The following is a 21327-nucleotide window of genomic DNA, read 5'->3' as shown; positions in this document are numbered from 1 at the left end:
ACTTGCTCGAAGCCTCTGTATAGCACGAGGCGCGTTCAGGCCTTCCATGGAGAACGAAGCCAATAAAAGGTGGCGTATGTGCTCGAACTTGTGGACAACAAGATCGCACTTGATAGAATTGGCTTTGTCCATTGTTCCATTATTCTAAGGCATTAACCTGTGCCACCATTTACTATGTCACCCGACAAAGGTGACGACACTCCCCTGAACCTCCTGAAACCGAAGTAAATATGTCTGTCTGTACAGTAAGTACATCGAAGGCATTGGCTTCGAAGCGGCGGGGCACGAAGATTTCACGAGAAAGGCCAATTGTTGAGGTATGCTCGCTCGTTAACTGATATATCTGTTAATTAGCTCAAGAGCTAGGTCTCTCTGATGCGCGCAAGGACCAGTGGTCCGCCAGAACGCTCATGGCGGGCGCTGGTTGCGCAGGCAGAACCACAGCGAGATCGAGAAGCGGCGCCGGGACAAGATGAACATGTACATCAGCGAGATGGCCTCGTTGGTGCCCATGTGCAAGGCCATGTCCCGGAAGCTGGACAAGTTGACCGTGCTGCGTATGGCCGTGCAGCACATCAAGACGATACGCGGTGCGTACTAGTCTCGTTCACTGGCCCAAAGTGGCATTCGCTTGTGTACGCGTGGGCGTGTTTTGAGAAACGTGATTGAGCCCGATATATCTTTGTTTTCGTAAACGTACTAATAACTGCACGGAACACGTTACCTTTCATTCACTCAACGATCATTTATGGTGTAGAGGCCGGCAATTTTCTCTAGTTGCCGACATCGCCAATGTCAATCAATCAATCAATCAATCAATCAATCAATCAATCAATCAATCAATCAATCAATCAATCAATCAATCAATCAATCAATCAATCAATCAATCAATCAATCAATCAATCAATCAATCAATCAATCAATCAATCAATCAATCAATCAATGAATCAATCAATCAATCAATCAATCAATCAATTGCTAGATCTATCAATCAATCAATCAATCAATCAATCAATCAATTGCTAGATCTATCAATGAGTCGTGTATACGAACTGCTCTGGCGCTTATGAGTGGTGTCTGCATCATGTTCACCCCATTTGTTCTCAATTGCACAGGCTCCATAAATTCGTACACGGAAGGACACTACAAGCCACCATGGTTGTCGGACGAGGACGTCAAGAACGTTGTTTTACAGGTAAGCGTGAGTGAGTGTAATTTTGCCCTCGTCGTTTCTCGCTCTCGCTCAATTAACCCTTAAAGTTCACTTCTCGAAATATGTACAAATTAGCTCACCTTTGTCGCGTTGTGCGTTTTCCTTTTCTGTCAGCTAGGGTATGTCTCGCTGGCGATTTTCGGAATCTCTTACTACTGATATTACTTTAAGTCTAGATGATTGGCTAAACAGTTGCAGCTAAAGTAGGCAGCTACCAGTAGCGTCATTAACGGTTGGCGTCAAGGCAGCTTATTAAAAAAAAAAAAAAAGCTTTTCTGACGTGCGGAAGTTAACTTAAAGGCTTACATTGTTAAAGCAATTCTAGAAGCCCTGTCCATTTTTTAAACTTCCCTGATGCTATTCACCGCTTTCTTTTTTGCCTAAAACAAATCATTACAGACTGGCACTGAGAGTCATATATAAAAGCAGTAGGTATGTATGCAAGGAACAGGCTTCCGCGTGCAGTACTTATTTTGCTTTGAGGAGGGAAAGGGCGTTATCGCACAACGGTAATAACGCATGTAAAACATGAAAAAAAAAGAAAACTTTCATAGCTATCCAGGGTTTACTTCTCCCAGCTTTCGTGGCATATGCTGCAGGTATCGTGACCTTTTTCATCATAATGTTTTTTTTTTCTTGACGGAAGAAAGCTTCCACTAAAGAAGCCTATTTGTCGCCGCAGAAGATTTAATCTTATTGCCCGCGACATATGAACTCTTTTCGTAGTCATGCCGTCATTGCACTGCCGTCATTATCCTTGTCCTTTCGTCGTCGTCATGATGTCATTGTTTCGTCATCGTCGACGTCATGCTGCCGTCGGTCGTCATCGTCTTTGTGTCTTCCTTGTCCTCGTCGTGCAGTCATCGTCGGCGTCTTGCTGTCGTCGTCGATCTTCAGCCAATGTTCATTGCACCCCCTATACCACACAAGCTTAACGGGTTTAGTAGGGGTTTGAGCGCGTTTCAAATTGTCAGCATCTTCCGATGTGCTGCCGAGGCCGTGGCGAGATCTAGCGAGAACATCTTACGAGCACCTAAGCGTGCTCGGCCTCAGCCTCACCCTCCACCCCTCGACACTTATCCTCACAAAAATACATCTGAGCTATAGCTGTGTACTGCATGGTTTCAGCAAGCTGAAATTTGCTGCCCATAGCAGAGAGTCAGCATATGCACTACTGCGGACGGACAGCGGGTCCTTCTCGTTCGTTATCAGTCTGTCTGCGATAATGCCCCGACCATCTCCTAACACTCACCCAGCCTCTGTCGGCGTCCTTGTGGAGTTGCGAGGAAGCACCGGAGCCGTGAAAATGGTGCTCTTACTTGTCTTTCCCACATGGAGCGAGACAGTTCTATGTTTGTTTTAGTTATTGACACATAACGCAGGTGGACACGTGCCTGTCGCATCCATGAGGTGTAGAACAATGCAGAACAAGACAAGGGAGGCAGTGCAGAAGGGAGGCCAACGACGTAGCGCACGTGAGACAGGAGAAAAGAAGGACGCAGACTACACACACATTTGGCGTAAAGCGTTAGCATCTTTGAGTAACCGATAAAAAAGATGTGACACTTTAAAAGATTTAACAAACCATAGAGCTGAGACGACAAAAACTCCCCATACAGCTTTCTGTTGCTCTATACGTGTTACATAAAAGTGTTTTTCCGAGCGTGAAAAGAGCACGCGAATACACGCAAAGTGCCTGGAGCGGCCAGTCGCGCGGAAATTTTGCATGCATACGGGGGTTTCTTTCAGGCTCGAAAAAAAAAAAATATGTCATGTAGCACGTATTGATCAACAGAAAGCTGTATCAGGAGTTTTTCATATTGCCCTAAAATTTTCTCATTCACACTTTTCATCTATTTATAATATCCTAGAAGTTGGTTAATTAAGACGAATTATGTAATTAGGCAGGATACAAAAAATAACCTGAGTATCGTCAGACGACGGCAAACAACATTACTTTGGTTCTGCCCAGCTGCGTGGGGTTTCCATATTTTTAAATCTTGGTGCATGATAGTTGAGACAACCTGTATACGCGTGTATTATCTCATCTGTGTATTATTAAACGTTGCACATATCGGACAACATCGACACCTCGTTTGTTCTTGTCTCTTAGCGCATGTTTTTGTAACATTTCTTTCTATGTTATGTGGTAATTGCAATTGTAAGGAGGCAAAAGGTCTTTGTTTTTCTGTCGTTTCAAAAAGGTAAGAAATGACGGAATTGGTGACCTATGTTTGTTATCTTATATCGTTGATGCATCGCGTGGCAGCAGTCTTGGGGAAGCGTAAGCTGCACCGATAGATCTGGTAGAACGCGGCGCATTGGCTATATCGAGTTTTTTATTTGCATAACTACGTAAAGGGAATTGTGCCGGTTATTCCTCCTAGCGTAAGGAATATAGAATGCCCCTCAAGTCACGGAACGACGCAGTCTCTTTTACTTCGGCATCGAGGTGGCTTCGCGGCAACAACCGTAAAGGTCCTCATAGGTGGGCTTCGGTTTTATTGCGCAGATAATCGACACGGCGAACTTAGTCATTGCAAGTGCTTATCCTAAACTATTAAGGAAGTTCATCCATTGGTGTCGTCGCGAAGCCGTCTGCCGTCGCGAAGCTACCCTGCTTTGTCGAATATGTCTAGGGGTGGCCTTCACCAAGTCTTTTGCTTTCCGAATCGGATGGGCCGACGACGCCTCGTGTGATGACTGTGGAGACTCTTACACACCTTCTCTGTGACTGTCCTCGCTAAAATTTGCAGAGACGATCGCTCGCAATCGCGATAGCGCGCTTTGACCGAAGACCTCTAACAGAGGAACTTATTTTTAAATGCCGCCATCACAAGCCATCGCAGCAGAGGGCGACGAGGGCACTGTTGCAGTTTTTAAAGGCAACGTAATTGGACAAGCGGCTGTAGCCTGAACGGATGTTTATAGCGCTGCAAGTGCTGCTGTGCTGTGCTGTGTCAGCATGCGGCGACAGTGATCGACTGTGATTGTATGTCTACGCTACTTTCTTTCTTTATCTCTACTTTATTATCACTTTACCTCCCCCTCCCCTCTCTCCCTAGCGTAGGGTAGCAAACCGGATCTTCCCCTCTGGTTAACCTCTCTGCCTTTCCCCTTTCCCATTTCCTCTCTCTCTCTCTTTCTCATCAATTGGTGTCAATGCCTTGTGAGGCCTTCCAATAATCGCTTCACCTGATCTCTTTCAGTAAGGCTTCAACTGATGTTTCAGTAAAACTGACGTCCCTGCAACTGATGTTTCAGTAAAATTTATGCTATGGAAGACCCGCTAATTCAAAAATTGCAAGGACATTTTTTAAACCCCCATAGCGGGAATGTTAGCATTCCCCTGAGGTCTGTTGGTTTTGTTGCAGGGAACTGATGGGTTTCTGTTCGTTGTGAGCTGTGATCGTGGTCGCATCCTCTTCATGTCGGAGTCTGTGCAACAGACACTCAACTACACTCAGGTAAGCAGAAAAGTTCTGTGGTGCTCTGACACGGGTAGCTACCCCTGAACACACACACCCACAAAAGCAAAGATATTGTCATTAGTTAGTTTCCTGGACTATCTTAATCACATAGGGAAAAAAAAATCAATGTGGAGTATCTACGGTTGACCAACATTTGCGAGCCTGCGATTTTTTTTGAACTATGATTAGAATCTGGTAATAAAATGTCAAGACACCGAAAGGAGCATATCGAGCTTATTCTCCGTAGTGAAAAGACACAGCTCGCTCGCTTCAGTTAAATGACAGATATGAATGACATGACGAACAATGTCGTGTGAATATGTGTGCGCGTGTGCGTGTGCGTGTGTGTTACTGGTGCAGTAAAAAAACTAAGACATGTCCTTAAGGATGACCGAAACCCAGACGAGAAGCACTACCACATATATATATATATATATATATATATATATATCGGAAGAAATCTCATTGTAAGCCAAGATGCCGATCGGGGAGAAATAAATGTACAACGCAGGCTTTCAAGCTCGCTTTCTTGCATACACTCTTAAAAAGTTTGCACCCTTTGGGGCTTATCTTGTTTCACAAAAATAATCGTCATCCATCGTGCCCGCAATTCCTTTCTTTAACGCTGCGAGCGTGGCACTTTCAGGTCACGAACGGCATGCGCGTTGTCAGCGTGACACAGCATTCTCGACAGGAAAGTAGCCAGCGCGGAGTTTTCAAGAAAGAAAACGCAAGCAAGGCAGATGATGGTTATCGCTGCAAGGCAGATGATGGTTATCGCTGCGGGACACGATAAGCCCCAAAGGGTGCAAACTCTTTTAATAGTGCAGGGCAGGATATGTTGAAGTGATGAAGCCTCACTTTGTCTTTTCTTCTCGGCGTTCCTAGGGTGATCTCCTCGGACAAAGCTGGTTTGACATTCTTCACCCGAAGGATATCGCCAAAGTCAAAGAGCAACTCTCTTCGCCGGACCTCTCTCCGAAGGAGAGGCTCATCGATGCAAAGAGTACGTATTTGGTTCTTAGTTTACCATTTTTCACCCAGATAATCAAAGGCGCCGTGCACCGCCTGACGAGATCCCTGACCCCCTACGTTCTGTACACGCAGAAAGAGAAAAGGAAACATGCCGCATGCGTATACCTATTGCCAATAAATAATGTATCATCATCATCATCAGCCTGTTTACGCCCACTGCAGGGCAAAGGCCTCTCCCATACTTCTCCAACAACCCCGGTCATGTACTAATTGTGGCCATGTCGTCCCTGCAAACTTCTTAATCTCATCCGCCCACCTAACTTTCTGCCGCCCCCTGCTACGCTTCCCTTCCCTTGGAATCCAGTCCGTAACCCTTAATGACCATCGGTTATCTTCCCTCCTCATTACATGTCCTGCCCATGCCCATTTCTTTTTCTTGATTTCAACTAAGGTGTCATTAACTCGCGTTTGTTCCCTCACCCAATCTGCTCTTTTCTTATCCCTTAACGTTACACCCATCATTCTTCTTTTCATAGCTCGTTGCGTCGTCCTCAATTTAAGTAGAACCCTTTTCGTAAGCCTCCAGGTTTCTGTCCCGTAGGTGAGTACTGGTAAGACACAGCTATTATACACTTTTCTCTTGAGGGATAATGGCAACCTGCTGTTCATGATCTGAGAATGCCTGCCAAAAGCACCCCAGCCCATTCTTATTCTTCTGATTATTTCCGTCTCATGATCCGGATCCGCCGTCACTACCTGCCCTAAGTAGATGTATTCCCTTACCACTTCCAGTGCCTCGCTACCTATTGTAAATGGCTGTTCTCTTCCGAGACTGTTAAACATTACTTTAGTTTTCTGCAGTATAATTTTTAGACCCACTCTTCTGGTTTGCCTCTCCAGGTCAGTGAGCATGCATTGCGATTGGTCCCCTGAGTTACTAAGCAAGGCAATATCATCAGCGAATCGCAAGTTCCTAAGGTTTTCTCCATTAACTTTTATCCCCAATTCTGATGAACTTATGATGTATAAGTTCATGAGAATTTTTCATTTGCCATCATTAGGTCTTGCCCCTTTACTGAACGTAGCGGTTAGGAGCTAGAAGCAAAACTTATCGCGGTCCTTTTGTACGTTTTCACAGTAAAATAAAATTTCAGAGTAGATAATTGATCGAACAAACGATCCTACGGTTTCAAGCCCCGCATTCTGACTACCACGCTGCGCGGCCACTTTGTCGCAAATGTATGTATATATATATATATATATATATATATATATATATATATATATATATACGCACGCACACGCACACACACACACACGCACACACAAGACCGGGGTAGTTGGAGAAGCAGTGTGGGAAAGGCCTTTCCCTGCAGTGGGGGTAGTCAGGCTGACGATATATATATATATATATATATATATATAAAGAACTTGAGTGGTGCTACAAGGTAAACAGAACAAGTATTTAATTTCGACAGTTTCGATCGGTGGACCGATCTTCATCAGGGTTTACAAAAAAATGGCAGTTCGGCCCTGGTAGGGAAGACACCAGACCGGGTGCCCGGTCGTTCTTACATACATCAAACCGAGAGGAACAGTTGTGACAGTGATTGATTTTCGGCGCCTTGGCAGATTTACAGCGGCCTTTGGCAGCTATGCAGGGCAAGAGGAAGGCGGAGTCACATGTATGTAGAGCAAGGAGGTCAGTGAGGAAAAAAAGGGAAAAAGAAAGAAAAAGGAAAGAAAAAGAAAAAAAAAGAGAAAAAAAGGAAAAAAAAAAAAAAGCACACAGGAGGAGGGAGACGTGAGTCGGAGAGTGAGGGGGGCGGGAAGTAGCGGCAGCTAGGTTCCCGTGCACCCGAGGCAAGGAGGGAGAAAACGGTCGCTCCGCAACACCAGTGCGTGGGCTGCCGTTGTAGCGGGAGAGAGGGCAAGTTGAATCGGGTGGCGGGGGGCACAATAGAGAAGGGGCCCAGAAGGAAGACAGCCGCTCTTCTGTCTTCCTTCTGGGCCCCTTCTCTATTGTGCCCCCCGCCACCCGATTCAACTTGCCCTCTCTCCCGCTACAACGGCAGCCCACGCACTGGTGTTGCGGAGCGACCGTTTTCTCCCTCCTTGCCTCGGGTGCACGGGAACCTAGCTGCCGCTACTTCCCGCCCCCCTCACTCTCCGACTCACGTCTCCCTCCTCCTGTGTGCTTTTTTTTTTTTTTTTTTTTTCCTTTTTTTCTCTTTTTTTTTCTTTTTCTTTCCTTTTTCTTTCTTTTTCCCTTTTTTTCCTCACTGACCTCCTTGCTCTACATACATGTGACTCCGCCTTCCTCTTGCCCTGCATAGCTGCCAAAGGCCGCTGTAAATCTGCCAAGGCGCCGAAAATCAATCACTGTCACAACTGTTCCTCTCGGTTTGATGTATGTAAGAACGACCGGGCACCCGGTCTGGTGTCTTCCCTACCAGGGCCGAACTGCCATTTTTTTGTAAACCCTGATGAAGATCGGTCCACCGATCGAAACTGTCGAAATTAAATACTTGTTCTGTTTACCTTGTAGCACCACTCAAGTTCTTTACGTTTGAAAGGTAGCCTGAAGAATCCCTCTTTGCCTACTACATATATATATATATATATATGATCAGAAGTTGACACACGCCTTTGTCCGTCGGGCACATTTCGTGAACCTTCGCACATACTTCATCGAGACGCGTTTGCGTGCGGCTATGGTGCACGTCCAATGCGACGAGCTCTTCCTCCGCTCTGCCGGCGTTCGCATTGTTCGGCGTGTATTGCCTGCCATTAACCATTTCCTAAAACAAATGCGAAAAAAAAAAATACGGAACAAGCACGCGTCCCTTATTGAACCCAAATTGCATGCTTCCTCTCATTGCGTGGAAGCCATTTACCCTAACTTTTTAATACGAGCTCTTCAGCTGGCGCTTGATTTCGGCGGCCCACCTGCCAAAATTGATTTGCTCAGTTCGGAAATTGAGTTGACACACGTTCAGAACCGACCTGGCCTATCCACAACACTGACATGGCCCATCCACAAAATTTGGGAGGCCCACCCTCAAAGCTGATTTTGCTCAATTCGAGCACATGACCAAGTGAAAAGTATTGCTCGGAAGAGTCGTACTGCTTTCGCATTCAATGCACGTAAGGAGACTTAAGTCCCTCCTTACCTTTTTTGCCCGTTGCCTTTTTAATGCATTTTAAGCTTCATACAGAAATGATTTGTTTTTCAGTTGTATTAGAGTCCGTTAAGTCCTTGAAATCGAAGAATAAGAAAACACATTCCAGTACCCACATGATTCGAGCCGAGAGCCATTGGATTAGGAAGCCACTGAGAAACGGGCCCTACCATGACATTTTCACCGTTACACAGTCAAAATTTATTGTTTCTGTTGTCTCGTTGCCGAAATTGTGTGCAATGCTTTCTGTTACAATGCCGACCTAAACAAAATTCGACTTTTTCCATTTGCATTTTGTAGAGGTTTTTTACCTGTTAAATAAACTTCGCGAAGCTTACTCGGCTGTTTAATTTCTGTACTCATGGCTTTTGCAATGGTACATTAGGGGCGGCTTTCACAGACATTTAATAACGAAAATCATAACCAATTTAAGAACGCGCTCTAGATCGGACTACGAGTTGTCTACGGAACATTTAAGAACGCGTTCTTAAATTCGTTATTATTTTCATTATCAAATGTTCGTGCAAGCCGCCCCGGGTCTTGGTCATCTTCTTTTCCACCCTTATACCTGAAGTGCCTTATAAACGCAGACATTGCATAAAGGTGGGCACATGAACTGCGTTAAAGTTTAAAGGTGACCTAAAGTGATGGATTACTTTTATCAATGACAGCCTTATCTCTGTAAATAAACCCTATTCTTTCCGCTCTATGTTTGATTTTCGGCCCTATGTACTGGGTATCCGAAAATTAATTGTGCAGTTGAAATGTAGGTTTTGAAATTTGAAGTGTTACGGCTGGGCAATGATCACCACAGGAGATGTCCAACACCAGCTTGCGGATACGTGTGTGCACAAAGGTGCACATTGTTAAACACTCGGTCGTGGGTTGCTGGAGTGATCCGTGCAATGGCTCTCTGTAGCTCCTTTAGTGTGTGTGAGAGGATTGTCCTCGTATACAGCCGTCCTTTGAGTGCAGCCCTCAGGCGTTACCAGGCAAACCACAGGTGTTGCGCTGTCGTATTGCACGTGGCACTGCGACGCTTTTCCGAATGATCGTCGTATTATTGCTTATCGATCTTCTCGCCGCGCGGTTACTTTCCGGTCACCCGGTATTCTTCGCGACATTTGACCCGCCGTCGTTTGCCCCCATTGCGCAGCGATGCTCCCGCTCAAGGGGGAATTCCCGCAGCGGCAGAGTCGGCTGTGTCCGGGCGCGCGGCGCTCCTTCTTCTGTCGGATGAAATGCAAGACGCAGGCGACCGTCAAGGAGGAGGCCGACACCACAACTGGCGGCCAGCGGCGCCGAAAGTCGCACAGCTTCGACCGCCGATACTCGGTCATCCACTGTACCGGCTACCTCAAGTCGTGGGCGCCCGCCAAGCTCAGTTTGCCCGACGACGCCCCGGCGGACGACAGCGAAGGGTAACGCGAGGGTTCGGCGAGCGCATCGCGTTCTTTGTCGTTGTAAATTGCCGGTCGTGCAGATTTAATGCATTTGGTACTTGTGCTAAGCCAAATTTGGGGAAGTACGCAGCGATAAAGAAATTCAGAGTGAGAGAGAGATACAATTGAGAGAAAGGCAAGGAGGTTAACCAGACATAAAACCTACGGTTTGCTACCCTGCACTAGGGGAGGGGAAAGGGGAAGTAAAGACGGTAAGAAGAGCGGGGACAAAAAGAAAGGCGTGAAAAAAAGGGACGTATAACGAAATTCAGTGATGGGTTATTGAACTGAGCTGGTTTGTACCCCTGACTGGAGAAAGTTTCACCACAGGGAACGCGCATGGAAAAAAAAGAAAGGTCGCAATAAGCTAATTTGCCCAAGAAACGAAAAGCAAGATGACGCCACCGTGTGACGATCGTACACTGTACCCGTTAATTCTATTTTCAGTGGCGCAGAATACATTAAGTTAGACTTGCCCGCGTCGTCTGTACTCCGAAACCTTTTTCTGTCGGCTTACATGCATTGTGCAGAGCTTAGGCAATACTATTTGATTAGCTTCTACGTTCCAGAGCGGTAGCTTGACTACGAAGAACCCTCAAAATGTGGGTGCATAGGCGTCAGCATGATTTTGTCCGTCTGAAGTTTTTTAATGTGCACTCAAACCGCAGTATACTAGAGTTTTTATTGCGATTTCAGTGCACGAGCCCTTGCTATTGGAGATGTATGCTTATGCTGACATCCCGGAGGTCGGTAATTGCACCCCGCAATAAAAACTCTGGTCGTTTTCCAGGTGCAACCTGAGCTGCTTAGTGGCCGTGGGCAGGGTGCACGGAGATCTGGCCAGCAGCCCTGCGACAAGGAACGCTCTGGACGCCGAGGCGATTCAGTTCGTCTCTAGGCATGCGGCCGACGGAAAGTTCATTTTCATTGACAAGAAGTGAGTGCCGCTCAAAATTCCCCTAGATCAAACGCTCCTTCACTCGAAGCTATTAGCCGACTCTAACGTGTGGAGCACAGCGCCAATTCCCGACTGAAGCAGACACACTGGGCTTCAGTGAAACTCCTCGTCCATGTTTACGACGAGGAGCTGCTAGAAATACTCAATTTAACTCCACCGCAATACTGTAGGCACCTAGAGCATCTGGTTACAAGATCATTGCTTAGGAGTTGTACGTTGTCGCTGAAGTGTACTGATCAGTTCAGTCGCGTGGCGGGGCTGCATCGATGCCATTGCTGCCGTAATGGGAGTGGCAGCTTCTGACAGGTCTTTCGTCCATTTGCCGTCATCTTGACTTGAAAAGCAGCGACAGGACGTTGTCTGGCTCGGAACGAGGGGTATGAAATGGGGCGAATATAACGAGCTATATAATAAAAACGGGTGACCCGGAGCTGGTTTGACAACCACATTGGCCTCCCGAAGCTACCACATTACAAGTTGTCGTAACATATTTGGTCAAATCGATGGTGCTTCTCAGCAATACGGCCCTTATTCGGTGCCGTATGGCCGCATCCCTTCGTTCAGGATGGTGATGCTGGGCCCACGAGCCTGTTGAGTAGCTATTCCTCAAGGCCAGAATTATCGCTCGCCAAAGGAGCGCGCGCATACGACTGATAACTACGTCAGCTACCTTGTCGCAGTTGAGCGACGTTCCATGATATATCTCAAGCGAGGTAACGCAATGTTGCCATTGATTTGACCCAGTATGTCCATTCGACGGCTTAATTCCAGTGCAATACTGCCCTGCCGTCCGGTCATCGGGACGACATATAGATGTATGTCAAACTGGCGCTGACATGTAACCGTCGTGTCATCGCTATGGATTTTCGAGACCGGGCCAGTAAAACAGAGAGATCCAAATGAGCGTTCTCGACTGCTGACCATTTTTCTTGAACACCACGCAATGTACGGATTCATGCGCGTGGATGCTCGTGAAACTAAAGAGGTCAGGGCAGCCACCACCAAAACTAAGCTGGTGGGAATCGCGCGGACGTCATGGACTCGTTCTCTAAAACCATCCTATTTCAGGTAGTTGCACTTTATACAAAAAATCTGAAGAAACGTAACTGAAAAATTTAGATGGCGGCTGCCCGTTATTTATTGAGGCAAATGTGCCTTTAAGTCGACGTGAAACTAATGTTTTAAGTCTGAATCCTCTGCGTGCAGGGCAACTCTGATCCTTGGTTACCTCCCGCAAGAACTGCTTGGCACAGCGTGCTACGAGTACTACTGCCAGGACGACGTCTTGCGATTGTCGGAATGCCACAAGAAAGGTAAGTTGGCCGCCCAGGTGTTTTAAGTGGTTTGCATTTGGTGAGCTACCTATGAAGAACTTATGCGCACGTTCCTGACAGCATTCTATACACAACCTACTAGGCGATGCAACAAATTCATGTTCGGTCATACTACTTTTACTAGAGCAGTGTTCGCAGCTGTGTACATAATTGAACCTAAAGTTAACTATGGAAAATGGTCTCTGAACAGTAGCGCACCGTGGGACAGTGTTCAGGATTATTAACCTCAGGCTTTTAATTTTTCTCTCTTTTCTTCTTCTTTTTTTCTCTCTCTCTTGTTCGCCTATGAAGGCAACTTGAAATTGAGTACTGCACTCCAAGCTTTGGCATTGTGAACTTTCTGTGGACTCCTCGATTTCATTTTGTACGTCTTAATGATAAAGAAATCAGTTTATCTTTTGGCGAGCCTTGGATCCGTATCCCTGTGGTCACGGGTGCACAGACAAAATATTGAGGTCGCACACATTGCGTTTCATTCACAAAATCAAGCATTCTAAGCGCGCTGGTGGACTGGATTGTAGTGAGCTTATATTTTCTTTTTTTATGAACTGAGTGATGCTTACCTGCTTTGCGTGAACATTGTCCTGTTTTATTTATCCAAACACCTATGAGATACTTTACAGTCCCATCGTCTAAACGCAGTTCAATTTCTTTCAATTTAACATCATACCTGAACGACTCTGAAATATAACAATAGTGTTATATTTCAGTGCTACGAGATTTATTTTTTCGGACGATTCATGAACAACTAGCGTCACAGAGTTAAAACAGCGTGCTGAACTCAAGAATTTGTCAGTTCGTCGCAAAATAGCACGCTTAACACTCTTTCATAAACTTTATCACCACCCGTTTCATCATGAAGTTTTTTTTTTTTCATACCCCGTCCGCTATACTCCCTCGTCATGATCATCCTTTCAACTTAAAAGGTGTTTTTGCCGCACATCGCGATACGTTCATTCTTTCACACCACGCACTACAACCGAGTGGAATAAGCGTCTGACATTGCAACAGAACTCGACTTTAATCAATTTCAGAAACTTGTTGGGTCGTATGTTATGCCCTGAATGTTCATCAACCGTGCTCGTACCGTTTTTATCGCTCTCCCTGCTTTCTTTTCCCTTTTCCCGGTTTGTTATATTTACTTGCAGTTAAAAAGAACTGTTTCGTGTTACTAAATTTCAGTGTATTGCATTGTATAATCATTGCATTGTTCTGCATTGCATAAAATGAAACTTTAACACACGTTGGCCTTACAATATATTTTTTTAGACTGTGAATGATTTCCACTTTTTTTTTTACCTTGTATATTCTTGTCACCTGCTAGATGACGATGTCGCATATACCCTCTATGTAATACCCTCTAACGGAAGGCCTTTAGGGTATATTGAAATAAATAAATAAATATGCATTTTACCCCACTGAAACGCAACAACGAAAGTACTTTTTGTTTAAGTATTTCCGCGGTGCTTGATGTGCACAGGAAAACGATAGCGACGGTCCTGACAGCACTGTTTCATCATTCTGCGCAGTTCTGCAAACGAATGAGGCGGTGTGCACGCAACCATACAAGTTCCGCGTCAAGGAGGGTTCTTTCGTCTGCCTCCAAACAACGTGGAAGGCCTTCAAGAACCCATGGACCAAGGAACTCGAGTGTCTCGTTGCTATAAATACGCTCATCGGGTAAGCGGCAACGCCAAATGTCTTGTCAATATTTGTACGTGTGTGTGCTGGACTCGCTACAGGCTAGTGTATAAAGCCCCGAAAGCTGCTGGCATTTGCACCGCACTAACTTCTCTTCCTTAGCTTAAATAGTAACCTTATTACGAGAGAGCGAGCTATCGGAAAGAACTAGGTATCCAATTTTATAGCAACTTCTGAATGTCAGGAAAGGCAGCTCTCTGAAGTTCTCAGCGCATTTACCTTACACAGGGTGCCCCAGCTAATTTTAGCCAGAGCTTAAAAATCTGCAAATGCAACGCAGCTGAGCAGAACAAAGATAATCTTGTTTGCCGTCGCTTGGAGATACTAAATATATTTTAATTCCGCCTAATTAGATAGTTAGCCTTCTTAATTAATCAATAAACTTCTCAAATATTGTAACTAGATGAAGAAGTGTCAACGAGGAAATTGCAAAGCGACATGAAAAACTCCCGGTACAGCTTTCTGTTGCTTAATACGTGCTACATAAAAGTGTTTTTCCGTTTCCGAGCATGGAAGCAGCCAGCGAATACACACAAAGTGCCTCGAGCGGTCAGCCACGGGGCAATTTTGCGTGCATTTCAGCTTTCACGCTCGGAAAAACACTTTTATGTAGCACGTATTGAGCAACAAAAAGTTGCATCGAGAGCTTTTCATGTCGCTGTACACTTCTCGTAATGATACGTTTCACGTAATTATAATATTCGGAAAGCTGATTAATTAATTAAGATTAATTATCTAATTAGGTTGAATGAAAAGAAAATCGTTTGAGTATTTCTACGCGACGGCAAATTACATTTGCTCCGTCTGGCTACTTGGCATTTGCATATTTTAAAGCTCTGGCTAAAGTTAGCTGGGACACCCTGTAGATGAAATACACGGAATGTAGCTGGTGCACCATACTTCCATCTCAATACGGTGACTCGCCAACGATTTCCGCCCCTTCGTAGTGCGCTCTCTGTGGTGTATATTAAGCTTTCTCGCTGTCTCTGATTATCAAGTGTCGTTACGGTAATAAGTTGAACGCGCTCTTTAAGGGTTGCGATAGGTGTGAGATGATGGAGAGTGAGGTGAGGAGATGATGGCGCATAAAACTGCGCGGCTGCAGGTCCTTGTGCGCCAGGCAGCGAGCTGCATCAGTGTCACTGCTCGGCACAATTCTTCAAGTCAGCAGACAATGCAGGCATATCTTTAATACATTTGACTCTAAAGCCGAAATGATAAACTTCGATCTCAAGCGTGTGTGCGTATTTTTTATTTTTTATTGAATTCTTTTTTTCTCTCTCTCACCTATCGCATCCCTTTGCCCCAGCCCCGGTGCAGGGTAGCCAACCGGAGATAATCTCTGGTTAACCTCCCTGTCTTTCCTTTGCCTTTATCTCTCTCTTCAATCTCAAGCGCACGGACATTCGAACTGTTTCAATAAGGCTTGGCTTAGGTCCACAAACTACGTGTATGACGACTTCAAAGAGCTTTAACGCAACTTCCGGTGCACAGGTGTACAGTCACCATAAAGAGCGCAAAAGCTGTATTGAGAGAAAATAGTTAGTGTCATTTCTGAGGTTTCTGTACTGTGCAATCAAGAACGTTGCCCAGAGTTGATGAAATCAGGTAACGCTGCAGTAGTCAGCAGATGATGTGCTGCTGCCGGTGCCGTCCTTGAAGATGATTCTTGGATTGCCCTCCGAACAGGTCTCAAGAGGTGGTTATTGTGGACAGTTCGAACGGTCAGCTGGACGAACTGCTGTGCGGAGGTCCAGCTGTCGCCAGCGGCCAGTGTGTGGACGTGGTTATGCACAGTGCCGTGTCCTCGGACCACGCGAGAAGAGTTATGACCCCAACCAGAGGCTCAATGGCGGCACCTGGCTCGAACGGTGCAAGTCGCGCGGGTGGCGGCAAAGTTGGCCACCACGTCGCCATGCACACTCTCAGCAACCAGGCCAAGTAAGTGCCACATTTACTATTTATATATATATAAAAGGAACACGCATAGAAAAAACATGCTCGTTGCTTTGCTTAAGTTTCGGCCACGGAACGGCCGAAATGTCACAGAGTGGGCTGTCGGACATTCCTGTGTGGAGTGAGCATGCGTCCGTAAGTGTCACTCCAAACAAGGGACGACATAGAAGGGCTGTCTTGATTCGGTTCCACTATGGGCTTCTTGTTAGATCTTACTCTGCACATGGAATGACCGAAAGTGCTGCATGCGACGTCTGCGGCGTGGAAGAGAACATCGAACGTTCATTATGCCATTGTCATCGATTTCAGTCGGAAAGACAAACGTTATCGATCTCACTGCGACGACTGGACGATCGGCCGTTGTCTGTGTAGGTGTTACTTGAAGACCATTCCCATCGCTCGTCGGTCCACAAAGCTATGAAGGCACTTTTGTCTTTCTTGAGGGCGAATGGCCTATGCGAACGCGTTTGAGTCGCTCACGCCCCCCGCGTGCCTGCGCGAGCTCACCCAACACCACCTACACAAGAGAAGGCCTGAGCACTCGCGAGTGACGTCACGGAGAAGAGACCGGCGGCGTGCTCGGGGATACAGGTTGAACGAAGGGGTCGCGCCCTTATGAGCAACGTTAACCAAAGCGCAGTTATTGTTTCTTTTTAGGCATAGTTGAGCAGATGGCCCGCAGAGAACAGAGGGTGTTCCAAGATTATATTATTTTGAAAAACTATTTAAGCGCTGTATCATTAAAAAGCCCGCCCATGAAAAATGAAATAGTTCAACCTTAGGATTGAGAGCGAATTTCGAGTAAATGTTGACAGGGAGCATGGCTTATATTGAAAAGTCACAGTGCTGCCCTCTTCTTCAGAGTAGCCTTGCCTTGATTTATCGTCGGCGTCAAAGAGTTTGCCTTTAAGGCGACCACAAAAGTTCTTCAACAAAATGTTCGCACTGCACCGTAACACATATCTCATGACAACTTCAGTGGTGCGCCCTTCTTCACATTCAGGACAGATGTACTTATTCCAGTCTAGATTAGGCTCTAAACGAATAATTTCGCTTTCGAGGCATTATTAGATACAGTACCGAAGTCCACATATTTACAACACCTCAAATGAATTTAGCAATGGAGATATAAAACATTTGTGCAACTATTTACAAAGAAAGAGCTGCCTTATTCCGTAGAATTCCAGCTTCTCTCTTCTTTGCCTTAGCATTGGCACCCAGTATTCTGTCATTGATCTTGCGGAAACATGAACGCATGATTTTTAGGTCCCGATTTGTAATTGCTCCAGCAATTGCGCACACAGCACTTATTAGGCATATCCTGGCATGAACGTAATCCACATTCCGCGGCATGAAGGCTTGCCGGGCACACAACCGTAATCGCAGCACAAGCGCAGAGACTACATGCACGGTTCACGTCCAGAAACAAAGTACGCTCGGAAGCATGTCGCAGCATGCCAGGACTTTTCTAACCCCGAAGCTATCCAAGGAGCGGTAGAGTTCCCGGAACTAATCGAATTGTTATCGCCGTTGTCGCCCACTCGGTCTTCCGCGTCTCATTTTCAACACTGGCGCGCCGCTCGTAGCTTCGTAGCACGCTGAACGGAACTTCTATGTGGGCCTCTTTTGCGTGACGTAGCTCAAGGGGAGAGGGTACGGCCAGTAGGCCTTAAGTTCTCTAGAGGGTGTTGGCTCACCGCGGCTTTCCTCCCCCTCCCCTCCCTCTCTCTATCTTATCTTTTTATTCCCTCTTTTCCGACCCTCTGAGTAGGGTAGCCAACCAGACTCATTTCTGGTTAACATCCCTGCTTTCTCTCTCCTCCTCCTACATTGCATACTTTGGCTGAAACATAATACTCGTCATGGCTACTTAAACTGCCACCACACAATTTCCGTCCCGTGACCATGCACATGCAGTGCGACTTACAGTTGGCGCACGATTGCAGATCTAAAGAAGCCTGTCAGAGTTCGAGTGCAACAGTTCTGGATGCAAGCTGCCTTAGTGCGACCACGAACCAACCACTCACGTCAGAGGTAAGTTGACACGAGGTGTGAATCTCGGGGGACTCAACAGAGTCGGGTGTTTTCCGTGTAACCGCCGGGTTCCTTAATGAGCTGCTGTTATTTTAAGTGAAAGTCTTTTCAACAAAGAATATGCTTTTTGAAGACCACTTTCCAAATGTGACACATCAGTGTTTTCAGGAAGCAGAAATCCTAGACAGCTTTCTAAGCTGTCCTTTACTTGCATGTTCAAGAAAATGCATGAACACTTCAAGCAATCACTTACGAAGAAAGCCTCAGTAGTGCGCTTTTATAGGTATCAGGTCACGCGGCACGCGCACGACACCCATATTATAATTAGTCGAAACAAAACTGGTGTCAGCGGTGCCAACAACTCTAATTTTCGTGCACGTGATCCAGGGTGGCTTACAAAAACACTGTGCGACTAACTGTAACACTACGTGCACTCTTCGAACTCGTGAAACAAGCTGCTTCCCATGCCACAGATTATTGCGGTAGACTGAGATATGTTTAACTCATACATAGTCGTAAGTGTCACCACTGCAACGCGTAACTTTAAACCGAGCAGTGAGCACGTGATTTGTGTGCTGTTTGGTGAGTACGACAAGGGCTCCACTGATTATCTTGTCAATTTATTTTTGTGAACTGAGATACTAGATAATAGCGTGCCAGCTCCTGGACCTCTGATAGCTTTCTTATATGCGGGGACGAGCTTGAGGCTGGTAATGTCAATATTTGTGTACACCTGCATCCAAATGACACTTGAGAAAACTGTCAATTCTTTAATACTTTGAAGATCTTGAAGTTGAGAGAGAGAGAGAGAGAGAGAGAGAGAGAGAGAGAAAACATTTGTTAACATAAAAGGGAACCGCAGAGTCCTTCAACGAGGTGTGGGTGGAGTCCTCAGTCTAGAACCCCATGAGCCGTGGCCGCCCCCCGGCGCGCTCTCACGGTCCGATCGAGCTGGTCCCGGCAGTTGACGCCAGGTGGACAGCGAGGCTTCCCACTGTTGTGTGGTGGGAGGAGTGTGGGATTCCAGGGTTGGCGTTCACGAGCTCGCACGGCCAAGTGGCTTGGTAGAGCGTGGCCGGAGCATTGCAATCTGGGCATTGTCGGATATTGTGTGGGGTACAAGGTTTGATACAGCGTGCGGTGCGGAAAGGTGTTTGTCTGTAGCTGCCTCCACGAAACTGCTCCAGCGCGCGTGAGAAATTCGTGCGGTAGGGGATATTTCCCGCGCTGTAGTCTGTAGTGTTGTAGTATGGCCTGAAATTGTTTTGGAATCGGTTCCGCACTTTCGTCGTCACGCTTGTCTCGCTGTGAGGCTCGGTGAGTGTGCGCTCAAGCCGAGGCGTGGGCCTGCAGGTTCCCAGCGAGGGAGCCGTGTCCGGGTGGCCATACTACTGTGGCAGTTTCAGGAAGGTTAGATGTCTTTAATACGGAGGTCGCCGTTCGTAGAATTCTACCAGCAAAGTAGTTACGACATGCTTCGTGTGAGTCCGTGATTATCGTGACGTGTTTTTCGGGGGTCCGTGATTATGGGTATAGCTACGGCCACCTCTTCAGCTCCTGTAGTGGCAATGTGCTGTATTGTTGCGGTGGCGATCTTATGGAGTGCGTAGTCCACGACGCTGACCGTGTGGGTATCTCTGCCCTCGTACTTGGCCGTGCCCGTGTACCGCGTGTCGTGAGAGTTGGCGTACTTCTTTTGTAATGCTTCCGCGTGAGTGTGTCGGTAGCTTCTGTTGTTTTCGGGATGCATGATCCTGGGTAACGGCGAGACGTAGAGACGCTCACGAATAGTCGCGCGTATGCGTTCCTTCAAAGCCCTCTCGTTGAGTGGCACGGAGTGGCCTAGGTATTTACCTAGGCCACCCCTAGATAAAAGACATTACCGCCGATTTCTCAGGGGTGCACCAGAGTTCACACTCTTTAACGTAGCAGCTAATGGCGTCTACGGCTGCTTGAAGAGCGTCTTGCTAGTCCTACAGGGATCCTCTGCTGACCCATACCGTGATGTCGTCTGCGTATATTGCAAGTCGAATCTCGGGTATGACATTAAGGAGATCTGGGAGCTTTAGCATCACTATGTTGAAGAGAACCGATGATATGACTGAACCTCGCGGCTTACCTCTTGAGGGTACGATTTCCATCCGCGTTCTGAGCTGCCCGAATCCCGCCGTGGCCGTTGACCAATGAGGAAGCATTGCACGTAGTTGCAAGTTCGTCTGCCACATTGCGTACCACTGAGATTTACGGGCATTGTTTCGTGGGAGACGTTGTCAAAACCTCCCTTCACGTCAAGCGTCAGTGCAGTACCCGCGTGATGTTGTTCAATATGTCTTCCTTGAGCTGCCGGAGTACATATTGTTCCGACAGATGAGCTCGAAAACCGTACACGGTCGTTGTCATGATTCGTTTTTCCTCGAGGTGCTTGTACAGTCTGTTCAGGACAACGTGCTCGAAAAACTTGCCGAGACAAGACGTTAGCGAGATGGGGCGGAGGCAGCCCAATCGCAGCGACTTTCCAGGTTTGGGTATTAGCGTTATCTCCGCGTGCTTCTACTCAAGAGGCACTTCTGCGGTCTTCCATACTCTGTTCAATAGGTGCAGTGTTGCGGCGATTGATATTTCTTCTAAGCTGCGTAGAATCTTGTTCGTGATCTTGTCCTTTCCTAGGGTGGTATTTCTGGTTAGGCTGCAGATTGCTACGAGTAGCTCGGAGATTTCGATAGGTCGTCCATTTCTTCGTTCTCCTCGCCTCCGTATTCGCCGTGTGCTTTGGGACGAGTAAAGATTGGAGCAGAGAAGGGGGTGGCGGGAGCTGTCGCAGAAACAGTATTTTCAACGTGATATTGCCCCAGAGTGCATTGCTCGCGTGTTGTTTCCAAGTGCGAAGGGCTTCTTACTACTTTCTTTGTCCTTCAATCCCCTATAAACCGATACGTATTTCCATCTTATGAGTGCGTTTGTGTATGTGTTGGGGGGGGGGGAGGCAATGTTTTTCTTGTAAAGCGTACTTTAAGGATTATCTAGATGAATACAGCGGCAATATTCTCTTCTTCCCCTTGCCT

At 46.6% G+C, this 21327-nt stretch overlaps 1 protein-coding gene across 1 annotated transcript in view; it reads left to right on the top strand.

Annotated features, from left to right (window-relative positions):
• Positions 1–21327, top strand: part of cyc (basic helix-loop-helix ARNT-like protein cyc) — a 107695-nt gene that overhangs the window by 75224 nt on the left and 11144 nt on the right. Inside the window, exons 5-14 of the mRNA XM_050183307.3 lie at positions 433–590; positions 1116–1195; positions 4588–4680; positions 5572–5689; positions 9997–10261; positions 11073–11219; positions 12447–12553; positions 14104–14254; positions 15965–16216; positions 18178–18265. Of these exons, the coding sequence (XP_050039264.1) occupies positions 433–590; positions 1116–1195; positions 4588–4680; positions 5572–5689; positions 9997–10261; positions 11073–11219; positions 12447–12553; positions 14104–14254; positions 15965–16216; positions 18178–18265 (1459 nt within the window). The remainder of the gene's footprint in view (positions 1–432; positions 591–1115; positions 1196–4587; positions 4681–5571; positions 5690–9996; positions 10262–11072; positions 11220–12446; positions 12554–14103; positions 14255–15964; positions 16217–18177; positions 18266–21327) is intronic.

This window comes from Dermacentor andersoni, chromosome 4 (assembly GCF_023375885.2).
Source record: "Dermacentor andersoni chromosome 4, qqDerAnde1_hic_scaffold, whole genome shotgun sequence".
NCBI classification, from domain to species: Eukaryota; Metazoa; Arthropoda; class Arachnida; order Ixodida; family Ixodidae; genus Dermacentor; species Dermacentor andersoni.
This window is presented reverse-complemented; position numbering and strand designations above follow the sequence as displayed.